This window comes from Oncorhynchus gorbuscha, linkage group LG17, assembly GCF_021184085.1.
Source record: "Oncorhynchus gorbuscha isolate QuinsamMale2020 ecotype Even-year linkage group LG17, OgorEven_v1.0, whole genome shotgun sequence".
NCBI lineage: Eukaryota > Metazoa > Chordata > Actinopteri > Salmoniformes > Salmonidae > Oncorhynchus > Oncorhynchus gorbuscha.
Genome location: NC_060189.1, coordinates 11,427,834 through 11,440,764, shown reverse-complemented (window position 1 = coordinate 11,440,764; position 12,931 = coordinate 11,427,834). Strand labels below are relative to the sequence as shown.

Sequence of the window (12,931 nt, the reverse complement as noted above, 5' to 3'; positions counted from 1 at the left end):
TGGCTCAAATTACAATCCTACATCTTTAGGTGTTTATCACATACGAAGCTCACCAAAACAGATTCACCTTGGTATCATATACAGTGAAAGGTCATTTCAAAATCGGGTATTAACTGACAATGAAATCAACCTATTGTGTTTAGGTGTTTGGCAGCCACTATTCCTGCAATAAGTACAGCCACTATGCCTCAACTGTACAAAAAAGACGCATTTCTGTTTGATTAAATTTTGTATAATCAACCGTGGGTTCAGGCAATCTGCATGTGTAATCTGCCTTGATTAATTCTCAATGTGCCGCGGCTGGTAATGAGAAGGTAAAAGAAGCAACTCTTGAACTTTATAAGCACCTCTGAAGTGCCACCCAATGTCAGGCCCTGTCAGAGGCAAGCTCCTTAATGAAAAGGTTGTCTGGTTGATGCATGAGACCACTGAAACTCATCTACTGAAATAACATGGAGGTTTGAATCCAGTTTGAATGGTCACTGGTCAAAAGTGTGGAATTATCGTTGTGATAGTCATGTTAACTGTTTGGGAAAATTAAAAGGATGTATGTTTTCACTGACTGTCATACAGTACACATATTGGTAGGATAGCCTATACCTACAGTGTGAATTCTATAGGCTGTGTTTACACAGGCAGCCGTGTTCTGATCTAAAAAAAAAAACGAAATGGTCAGAATTGGGCTGCCTGTGTAAACGCAGCCATATTGACAGAAATACTAAGAAAGTTGATTTCAGCTGTAGTATGTAAGTGGCCATTTCATATGACTATGTCTAATCTAATCTAGTCACTGTTTCACTGTTATGAGATGTCATGGTGTAATATTTTGATCTTCAACACATTATGATATATATTTGGTTTCATGTACTCTCTTTTTTCTCAAACCAAATTCTCTTGCCAAGAGAAATAAGCCGGGTTGAAGAAATACAACCTGCCACATTTTGAGAAACCTTAATTTAGAGACGAGCCCAACTGGGAGTATATTCTCTTTTTATGCTTGACCCCTCAACCTCATTTTCCACTCCTGAAAGCTGATCCCTATCTCCATGAGCCTCATCCTCAATGCATTAGGCAGCTCATGGAAAAAGGAAAATGGGGGACAAAGGGAACATTTGTCTTCCTGTATCCTGAGCAGTCTCATGGTCACGGTACACAAGGTTCACTAAACCCAAAGTCAATCCTGATCACCCCTGTTTAATCCCACCCATTCCTGGCCAGTTCTTTATTTCAGCTCAGTAATGTCCAGTTATCCCCAATGATTCCCTGTCAATCCCAGTGAATTCCCCCCCCCATTCAGGCCAGGGGCACCTGGACTCTGGAGGAGTAAGTCACTGGAGAGCCAAGTAAATGGGAATCACACATGACGGAACCGCACACGCTATATATTTTCCGCGTGGGATGTGTGATTCGGTGTGAATGACTAAAAAGCCCCAGTACAGTCGTGACTGCCAGTTCCCCAGAGTACATTGGACAACAGCGAAATGACAGATTGGTCTTGGCAACCAGTCCCCCCCCTTGGCAACCAGTCCCCCTCCCCCCCCCTCATTAAAATGTAAGCTCACAGTTCACATACTGAGATAGATGAGGGAGAGTGATGAATCACACTGTATACAATGGAATTGTCTGATAATGGGAGGACACAATACAAGCTAAGAAAGTATAAGTTCGACCCAGTCAGAAATATGGATATTTCAGTTAATGGACAATAAAGTGTTCTTCTTTTTCTAGTATTATATCACCTTTTTTATGAGCTGCTTATTGACTCCTGTGGCAGTGGACTTTCAGCACCACCATGATTATTCAATTCCGTAATTGCAGTACCGCATTACTAATCTACCTTTCATGTCTTTGTGATGAGTACATTAACCTCTGTGGAGTCCTGCCTCGCTGCACAATATGTTCCGCATCACAGCTTTAATCTGGTATTCTGGTGGGACAGTTGAGACAAATATCCGTGAATCATACTGAGCAACAGGCTGTAATCGCCATGGTGTACTTCTAACACAATGGCATATTGCACTTCAATATATTCCAATGTAATAAAAAGATTCCTCGAGGCCCGACCTATTGACCTTGGATTAATGCTTAATGCGGGGAGAAATACTGTAGGCACGAAGGGAGCTTGATTTGATTTGATTTTATTAGGATCTCTTTTAGTCCCCATTTGGACTAATCTTCCAAGAGTCCTAAACATTAAAATACAATTTATAACACAAACACACTTTCACATATAACACACTATTACAAACATACATGATACACGAGCATAATGACCCAATAAATACTCAATCTAAAACAAATATTGATTCTTCATCGACTATAGTCCCACAACATTTCTATATACTATATTTAAATTGTTTTTAAATAATGTTTAAACTTATATATTGAAAGGTTTCTAGTTTGCTCAGTTAATTTCTTTATTGCTCTAAATTGAAATGTTCTTTTGCCCATTTCTTTTTTCTGTCTGGATAACGCATAGATGGTGGACAATCTATTCCTAGTATTTATGGAATGCCTGTCTGTTACCAACTGAATACCATTGTGAATAGAATTTGGCCGTTTTAAATTATGTATATTATAAAATAAGATAAGCATGTTTTTTTCAATTATCTTGTCGATTGATGACCAACCAAGAACACTGCGCATGACTGCAACAGAAGAACCATATCTCCACCTTAAAACAACTCATGACTGCGACAGAAGAACCATATCTCCACCTTAAAACAACCCATGACTGCGACAGAAGAACCATATCTCCTTAAAACAACCCATGACTGCAACAGAAGAACCATATCTCCTTAAAACAACCCATGACTGCAACAGAAGAACCATATCTCCTTAAAACAACCCATGACTGCAACAGAAGAACCATATCTCCTTAAAACAACCCATGACTGCAACAGAAGAACCATATCTCCTTAAAACAACCCATGACTGCAACAGAAGAACCATATCTCCTTAAAACAACCCATGACTGCAACAGAAGAACCATATCTCCACCTTTAAACAATCCTTGCTGCTTTATTCTGTGCATTCTGCAGCCTCCTAACTTCACTAGATGATGCATTTCCCCAGACCACCGAACAGTAGTTCACTTGACTCTCAACCAATGCCTGTGTTATTTGCTGAAGGATTTTCCCCGGCAAATATTTAGCGATCCTTCTGATTATGCATGCTGGAGCTTGTTTGCACCGATGGTGTTAATACAACATTTTCAATACATTCTCCGGTTAGCTGGGGAGAACACTGACGACCCTGATGACAATGACAGTGACAGAATATAGATGTAACTCTATGGATGATGACGGTGATGATGTCATTGATGATGACATTGATGACGACACTAATGGTGACATCGGTGATGATGTCCATAGAGATACAGTATATATATATATATAATACCTTTGTTCCTTTGTTCTATATTTAATTATGTGATGATGTTCAGGCTCTTACCAGCTTGCCTTGGCAGCGTTGAGATCCCACTCCTTTCTCACACTTGTGGTGGATGCTCATCTTGCAGGCTTTGCAGCGGAGGCCATGTTTGGCCGTGTTGCCTGCCAGCATCACCACATGCTTGGAGGTGGTACCTGTCAAAAAAGCACAACGTGAAGTCCATTTCATCTTTAAAGTGCCGTCAAAGTTTTGTGATGTATTCAAAAATTATTTGGCTGAATTATCTACAATTTCCATGACACAATTCATTCGGCAATTCCCATGACAGAATATGATTCCCAAAACACAATTCATTCAACATTTTCCACGACAGAAAAAAAGAGGATTCAATCACAACTACCATGTCATGTCATAACTGCTTTAATCAGACTACAGGAGAAGGAATAGAGGACAGGTGAGTTAACTCAGTTTTGTTGTAATCACGGTCGTTGCAGTTAAAAGTACTACTCAGACATTGCCCATTTGCAGTGCTGTCAATCTCTGACACAGCAGTGTTCACCTTGCGAGTGCAGTGGACCATACATTTGCCTAGACATGACCGTCTGGTTAAGGTAATCAAATCCAATGTTAAATTAAAAACTGAACAAATATGACCTCCCTCAACCCCACACCATGTCCCCAAACTTCCTCTCTTAAAGTTTCAAGTTTCAAGTTCCAATACTCTTCTCCTCAGTGTCTAGATGCGCTTCTGTTCACCTTCAATATCTTTTCCGTTTCTGGATACAAAGGAAGTTTGATGCGAAAAATCCCCATGCGGAATGATGCCTCCTGTCTATGTGTCTCCACCACTAGTGGTTTCATTGATGTATGAGTCACAGACATTGGAATAATTGAAGACTAATTAGGCTTAATTGCATTCAGAAGTTATGAAACAGACAATGTGACTGACTGTCTGTAAGCAAGAGAGAGAGACAGCAGTAGAGAGAGAGAGAGAGAGAGAGGGAGACAGCAGTAGAGAGAGAGAGAGAGAGAGAGAGAGAGAGAGAGAGAGAGAGAGAGAGAGAGAGAGAGAGAGAGAGAGATAGACAGCAGTAGAGAGAGAGAGAGAGAGACAGCAGTAGAGAGCGAGAGAGAGAAAGACAGAGAGCAGAATAAATAGAGGGAGAGGGAGGGGAAGAGAGAGAGCAGAAGAGATAGAGGGAGGGGAGGAGAGCGAGCAGAAGAGATAGAGAGAGGGGAAGAGAGTGAGCAGAAGAGATAGAAGAAGAGTGAGAAAGAGCAGAAGCGAGTGGGAGAGCAGAAGAGGGAGAGCAAAATATAGAGATGGGAGAGAGAGAGAGAGAGAGAGAGAGAGAGAGAGAGAGAGAGAGAGAGAGAGAGAGAGAGAGAGAGAGAGAGAGAGAGAGAGAGAGAGAGAGAGAGAGAGAGAGAGCACAAGAGAAAAAGGAGAGATAGGAGAAGAGAGTGAGAAAAGAGAGAGAAAAAGAGAGAAAAAAGAGAGAAAGAGCAGTGGAGATGCTATAGATGGGAGGAAAGTATCATAGAAACCTACCAAAAAACAATTAGCCAAGAAATTCAAACTGTTTCTACAATAATTTTCTTCCTGCTGCGTTTGCAACAGCTAATGGGGATCCTAACAAAATACCAAATACCAAAATAAATAAAAATGTCATTAGACAACCACATTTTTTTTACAATGATGATAAATGGTTTTATGAAGAACGCAAAAACTTAAAAAAGGAATTGAGGAACCAATCCAACCAAAAACACAAAGACCCAAAAAAGCTGAGCCTACGCCCTCACTATGGCGAAACAATTAAACAGTACAGAAATACACTAAGAAAAAAATGATGAGCAGCACATCATAAATCAGCCCAATGTAATTGAATAATCCATAGAATCTAACGACTTCTAGGAACATTGGAACACATTAAACAAACAACAACATAAAGAGCTATCTATCCAAAATGGAGATGTATGGAGAAACCCCATGTCCTATCTTGTAGGCCCTATAACAAAGAACAAACAGACAAAACATGTACATTAACAAATACAAATCTTAGAATAAACTATTAAAGACTACCAGAATCCACTGGATTCTCCAATTACCTTGAATGAACTACAGGACAAAATACAAACCCTTCAACCCAAAAATGCCTGTGAGGTTGATAGTATCCTAAATGAAATTATAAAATATAGAGACCACGAATTCCAATTGGCTATACTTAAACTCTTTAACATCATCCTCAGCTCTGGTATCTTCCCCAATTCTGATAACCCCAATCCACAAAAGTGGAGACAAATTCGACCCCAATAACTACCATGGGATATGCAACCTTGGGAAAATCTTCTGCATTATCATTATTAACAGGAGACTCCTACATTTCCTCTGTAAAAACAATGTTCTGAGCAAATGTCAAACTGGCTTTATACCAAATGACAGTACTACAGATCCCAAACTTGCCCTGCACACCTTTATTGACCAACAAACAAACCAAAGCATACGTTTTTTTTTCCAAAAAAGCTTTTGACTCAATTTGGCATGAGGGTCTGCTATATTTTCCACCATAATTTGCAAATAAGTCATTAAAAATCCTACAATGTGATTTTCTGGATTTTTCTTTCTCATTTTGTCTGTCATAGTTTAAGTGTACCTATGATGAAAAGTACAGGCCTCTCTCATCTTTTTAAGTGGGAGAACTTGCACAATTGCCCCACTGTATATGTCTATGTCCTGGGAAATGTTCTTGTTACTTACAACCTCATGCTAATCACATTAGCCAACGTTAGCTCAACTGTCCCGTGGATGGGACACCGATCCCAAAGAAGTTTAGACCCAACCAAATCATGAATACCCAACATTAAGGAAAGCTTTGACTATGTACAGACTCAGATGGTATTGCCTTGCATCGGCAGACCTGTCTCTCAAGAGTAAACATGCTATGTTCTCACTGCCCACAAAATGAGATGGAAACCAAGCTGCACTACCTAACCTAGTGGAAGAGAGAGAGAGAAAGAGAGATAGTGTGAGCAGAAGAGAGAGAGAGAAAAGGAGATAGAGAGAAAGAGAGAGAGAGAGAGAGAGAGAGAGAGAGAGAGAGAGAGCATTGTTTGGGGCAAGGAAACCTGGTGATGATAGCAGATGCTCGGCACTATCTTTCTGATTGACTGCCAAATTTTAATGGATGGTATTTTTTTTTTGGGGGGGGAATCAGCAGCACACTTTGGCTTTCTGTAAATAAAGTGAGTTTTTTTCCAAAGACATATGCCATGAGGATCGTATCACTTGGCTCTCAACCTGTGACCCTTGGTTTCAGCCTCATTAAGGTAAATTAACCTTTTACTGCAGTGGGCTAAATCAGGGCCACACAGAGTGTTCCTTGGTAGTCTTGAAACAAATCTACTTTGAAATAGAAGTATACACCTGACACACATGGTTATGGTCTTCTGTACCATTTCAGATATAGAGTTTAAATGTATTCAGTGTTGAGTTTGCATCTCAATGTTACACTTCATATACAGTACGAGTCAAAAGTTTGTACACCCCTATACTCCTTCAAGGATTTCTCTTTATTTTGACTATTTTCTACATTGTAGAATAATAGTAAAGACATCAAAACTATGAAATAACACATATGGAATCATGTAGAACACCAAAAAGTATAAATATATTCTATATTTGAGATTCGTCAAAGTAGCCATCCTTTGCCTTGATGACAGCCTTGCACACTCTTGGCATTCTCTCAACCAGCTTCCTGTGGTAGTCACCTGGAATGCATTTCAATTAACAGGTGTTAACAAGTTCATTTGTGGAATTTCTTTCCTTCTTAATGTGCTTGAGCCAATCAGTTGTGTTGTGACAAGGTAGGCGAGGTATACAGAAGATAGCCATATTTAGTAAAATACCAAGTCCATATTAGGGCAAGAACAGCTCAAATAAGCAGAGAAACGACAGTCCATCATTACTTTAAGACATAAAGGTGTCACACCCTGATCTGTTTCACCTGTCTTTGTGCTTTTCTCCACCCCCAGTTTCTTCAAGTGCAGTCGCAAAAACCATCAAGCGCTATGATGAGACTGGCTCTCATGAGGACCGCCACAGGAAAGGAAGACCCAGAGCTACCTCTGATGCAGAGGATAAGTTTAATAAAATTAACTGCACCTCAGATTGCAGCCCAAATAAATGCTTCACAGAGTTCAAGTAACAGACACATCTCAACATCAACTGTTCAGAGGAGACGGTGTGAATCAGGTCTTCATGATTGAATTGTGCAAATAAATCACTACTAAAAGACACCAATAATAAGAAGGGACTTGCTTGGGCCAAGAAACACGAGCAATGGACATTAGAGTGGTGGAAATCTGTCCTTTGGTTCCAACCGCCATGTCTTTGTGAGACGCAGAGTAGGTAAACAGATTATCTCTGCATGTGCGGTTCCCACCGTGAAGCATGGAAGAGGAGGTGTGGTGGTGTGGGGGTGATTTGCTGGTGACACTGTCGGTGATTTATTTAGAATTCAAGGCACACTTTATTTATTTGTATTTTTTTGTTACCCCTATTTTCTCCCCAATTTTCGTGTCCCCCGAAACACGACCCACCAAGCCTCACTACTTCTTGACTTTTTGTATTCTTCACCCGGAACCCAGCCGCACCAATGTGTTAGAGGAAACACCGTCCACCTGTCGACCATGTCAATGTGCATGCGCCGCCCAGCCCGCTACAGGAGTCGCTAGAGCATGACTAGAAAAGGACATCTCGGCAGGCCAAACCCTCCCAAAATCCGGACGACAATGGGCCAATTGTGCACTGCCCCATGAATCTCCTGGTCACGGCCGGCTGCGACATGGTCCAGTATCGAACCAGGATCTGTAGTGACGCAGCTAGCATTGCGATGCAGTGCCTTAGACCGCTGTGCCACTCGGGAGGCCCATTTCAAGGCACACTTTAACCAGCATGGCTACCACAACATTCTGCAGCAATACGCCTTCCCATCTGGTTTGAGCTTAGTGGGACTATCATTTGTTTTTCAACAGGACAAGGACCCAAAACACACCTCCAGGCTGTGTAAGGGCTATTTGACCAAGAAGGGGAGTGATGGAGTGCTGCATCAGATGACCTGGCCTCAACAATCACCCGACCTCAAACCAAATGAGATGGTTTGGGATGAGTTGGACTGCAGAATGAAGAAGAAAAAGCATTCAAAAAGTGCTCAGTATATGTGGGAACTCCTTCAAGGCTGTTGGAAAAGCATTCCTCATGAAGCTGGTTGAGAGAATGCCAAGAGTGTGCAAAGCTGTCATCAAAGCAAAAGGTGGCTACTTTGAAGAATCTCAAATATAAAATATATTTTTATTTGTTTAACACTTTTTTGGTTGAATCCATATGTGTTATTTCATAGTTTTGATGTCTTCACCATTTTTCTACAATGTAGAAAATAATACAATTAAATAAAACCCCAGTAGGTGTGTCCAAACATTTGACTGGTATTATACATCACATTAGACTGAAATTTAACAAAGCCATTTGACATAGAAACATAAAAAACATTTATTCATTATGAAATTAGAAGAAAATATTAATAACATTACACCTATGAGGCAACAAGAGGGACATTTGGTCATTTAACTGCAGGAAAGGCATACACATACACACTTTATCTTCAGATTTGATATAGAAGCTTAGTACTTTTTAATCAAATATAGATTAAATCCTGGCCACATACCACGCTAGTGGCATGTAGAGTGTGGCTGGCCTGAAAAACTGTAGTAAACTGATTAAACTAAATGTCCTTAATACTGGATTGTAATATCACACGGTTTACACCCAAGCACATCTGTGTCTAGTCCACTTTTGTCTCAACCCATTTCCCTCTCTTTTCTGCCCATGTTTTGATTGGCTTTGTACAGTAGACTTTACAGTAGCATGTTCCTATGAAACATCACTGATATTTCATTCCATAGACAATGTTTCTTACATAATAGTGTTCAAATGCTACATATGAGTGCCTATTCGACTGTCAGCAATAAGCCACCGTGAAGCCCCAATGCCATTTGTCATTTGTCTAGCAAAACGTTTGCTTCCAGGACTTCATTGATTAATCAATGAGCACGTGCCCATGTAGCCCAGAACCTATACGCGTGTGGATATGTGAAACACAATCGATCGATTCCTTCACATCGCACAGAGGCAGAGTAAGGCCTGCTTTGTTTGACTTCTATCAGTAACTATGTTGACCTACTGCACAGCCATCATTCAATATTAACAGTGGAATCTGGATAAGCAGTGAGTTGTGTTACATGCCCAAATTATAGCAGTAAAACCTGATCCATAAGATGAGAGCTGACATGAGATATGTGGCACTGAATAAGCTGAACACACCACTCTTCCCCCTCATCCCCACATACTACAGTACTTACTATAGAATTCTGTAGTAAACTGTAGTATACTGTAGAATACTATACTACACACTGTCCATCATTCATGTATAGTACTATACTATATACTATACTACACAACATCCCTCGTTCATGTGTAGTACTTAGTATAGCATTTTTTAATATACGGTAGAATACTGTCATGACTGTCCTGATCAGGTCACGGTTACAGGAGACCACAACCCTACAGATTATCTCTCAACCCCAACAGAAGAGGAGAGATCTAGGGGTCTGAAGATGTGGGGGGTTTATGACCCCTCACGCCCCTGGTAAATCTCAGGCCACAGACAAATTCCTTTGTCCTGTTACTATGGAGAACCAGCCTCAGAACATTAAACATGACATAAAGGGACTTTGGAACAATGGTTTCCATCAGCCACAATGGTGGTCATGACGATAGGTGGAATAAGAAAATGTATGTCATTTTTGTTTTGTTATTAAAGGTTAATAGATGACGTTATTACGAAAACATTGTAACGTGAAGAGTTTTTCTAGTATATGTTTGATGTTTATACATTGTACGTTGTATGGAAAATATCCAAATCAAAGAGAATGTTTTGGGGAAGATGAAATGTGAAGTTAGTTGTCTAAAATTGGATTTGAGTCAAATCTACACCTTGCCCTCTTAACTTGGTACGCCCAGAGAATTGCCCTAAAGGCGGTAACATCATTTGAGCTTTTTAGTAAATAAATATTCAACTAAGATTGGTGTGGTATGAACCCATTGGTGAGACCCGGGTCCGTGCAGATTCACGGACTATACGACGTTCAGAATGAGATTGTAGAGGTAACTGGTTAAATAGCAGCTGTTGTAAAATCGATATTATGATATTCTTTGAGTTAATTTGGGAAATAGAAACTCAATAAAAACTAGTTTTCCCATGGTGCCCCAAGTTAATTAGTTAATAATTGCTTGATTCAGTTAATCACGCAATTAGAAACTATAATCATTCGATGAGCAACAGTCATCACATTAACTAATACAACGTCACGACAATACTATAGTGAATATTACAATATTATCCACACAAAAAGTAGTAAATACTACAGAAATGTCTGCAAACACTGCAGTCCACAAAAACACTACAGTATTTAATTTGCATACACCCTGTCCATTCCCCTCCCCCATATGCACATTTGTGCCACCCATAAGAGAGAAACCTACATGCAAAGTATAGACCATATATTGGGTTCCTTATGATTATAGAAAAGAGAAGATCTGATCCCTCCATTCATAACCCAGTCCTACCTACAGTTGAAGTAGAATGTTTACATACACATTAGCCAAATACATTTAAACTCTGTTTTTCACAATCCCTGACATTTCATTCTTGTAAAAAAATCCCTGTTTAGGTCAGTTAGGATGTGAAATGTCAGAATAACAGAAGAGAATGATTTATTTCAGCTTTTATTTCTTTCATCACATTCCCAGTGGGTCAGAAGTTTACATACACTTAATTAGTATTTGGTAGAATTGCCTTTAAATTGTTTAACTTGAGTCAAACGTTTTGGGTAGCCTTCCACAAGCTTCACACAATAAGTTGGGTACATTTTGGCCCATTCCTCCTAACAGCGCTGGTGTAACAGAGTCAGACCTCCTTGCTCGCACACGCTTTTTCAGTTCTGTCCACAAATTTTATATGGGATTGAGGTCAGGGATTTGTGATGGCCACTCCAATACCTTGACTTTGCTGTCCTTAAGCCATTTTGCCACATTTGTGGAAGTATGCTTGGGGTCATTGTCCATTTGGAAGACCCATTTGCGACCATGCATTAACTTCCTGACTGATGTCTTGAGATGTTGCTTCAATATATCCACATAATTTCCCCCCTCATGATGCCATCTATTTTGTGAAGTGCACCAGTCCCTCCTGCAGCGAAGCACCCCCACAACATGATGCTGCCACCCCCATGCTTCACGGTTGGGATGGTGTTTTTGCTCCAAACATAATGATGGTCATTATGGCCAAATAGTTATATTTTTGTATCATCAGACCAGAGGACATTTCCCCAAAAAGTACGATCTTTGTCCCCATGTGCAGTTGCAAACCATAATCTGGCTTTTTTATTGCGTTTATGGAGCAGTGGCTTCTTCCTTGCTTCGTGGCCTTTCAGGTTATGTCGATATAGAACTCGTTTCACTGTGGATATAGATACTTTTGTACCTGTTTCCTCCAGCATCTTCACAAGGTCCTTTGCTGTTGTTCTGGGACTGATTTGCACTTTTCGCACCAAAGTACATTCATCTCTAGGAGACAGAACGTGTCTCCTTCCTGAGCGGTATGATGGCTGCATGGTCCGATGGTGTTTATACTTGCATACTATTGTTTGTACAGATGAACGTGGTACCTTCAGGCGTTTGGAAATTGCTCCCAAGGATGAACCAAACTTGTGGAGGTCTACAATAAAAATGTTGAGGTCTTGGCTGATTTCTTTTGATTTTCCCATGATGTCAAGCAGAGGCACTGAGTTTGAAGGTAGGCCTTGAAATACATCCACAGGTACACCTCCAATTGACTCAATTGGCACAGTCAACTTAGTGTATGTAAACTTCTCACTCACTGGAATTGTGATACAGTGAATTATAAGTGAAATAATCTGTCTGTAAACAATTGTTGGAAAAAGTATTTGTGTCCTCCACAAAGTAAATGTCCTAACCGACTTGCCAAAACTATAGTTTGTTAACAATAAATTTGTGGAGTGGTTGAAAACAAGTTTTAATGACTCCAACCTAAGTGGATGTACACTTCCGACTTCAACTGTACCTACCTACAGTATCTACCTATACAGGTTATGGAAAATGAGCTCCTTTACCATTTCTCCAGTAGGCTTCCTCAAGGAGAAAGCACCCCACTTCTATGTCAAAGATAATAAAACAAAAACACTACCGTAAATACTACAGTAATGTCCCCAAAAACACTACAGCAAATACCACAGTACACTACCGTAAATACTACAGTGGACACTACAGTAAAGTCTGCAACAACACTAAAGTGAATACTCTAGTATTCATATGGGATCCCTCCAAAGAAACTTCAACCAGAGGGAAAAGCTAGGTCCTTGTCATGCAGTCTGCTCCTGTGTTGCTGGACTAAGCCTCATT

At 40.2% G+C, this 12,931-nt stretch overlaps 1 protein-coding gene across 4 annotated transcripts in view; it reads right to left on the bottom strand.

Moving 5' to 3' along the window:
* The window catches only part of stac (SH3 and cysteine rich domain), an 80,497-nt gene that overhangs the window by 28,926 nt on the left and 38,640 nt on the right, over window positions 1–12,931 (bottom strand). For all 4 annotated transcript variants that reach the window (XM_046309550.1, XM_046309554.1, XM_046309551.1 and 1 more), the window contains one exon: window positions 3,454–3,587. In XM_046309550.1, coding sequence (XP_046165506.1) covers window positions 3,454–3,587 — 134 coding nt within the window. The remainder of the gene's footprint in view (window positions 1–3,453; window positions 3,588–12,931) is intronic.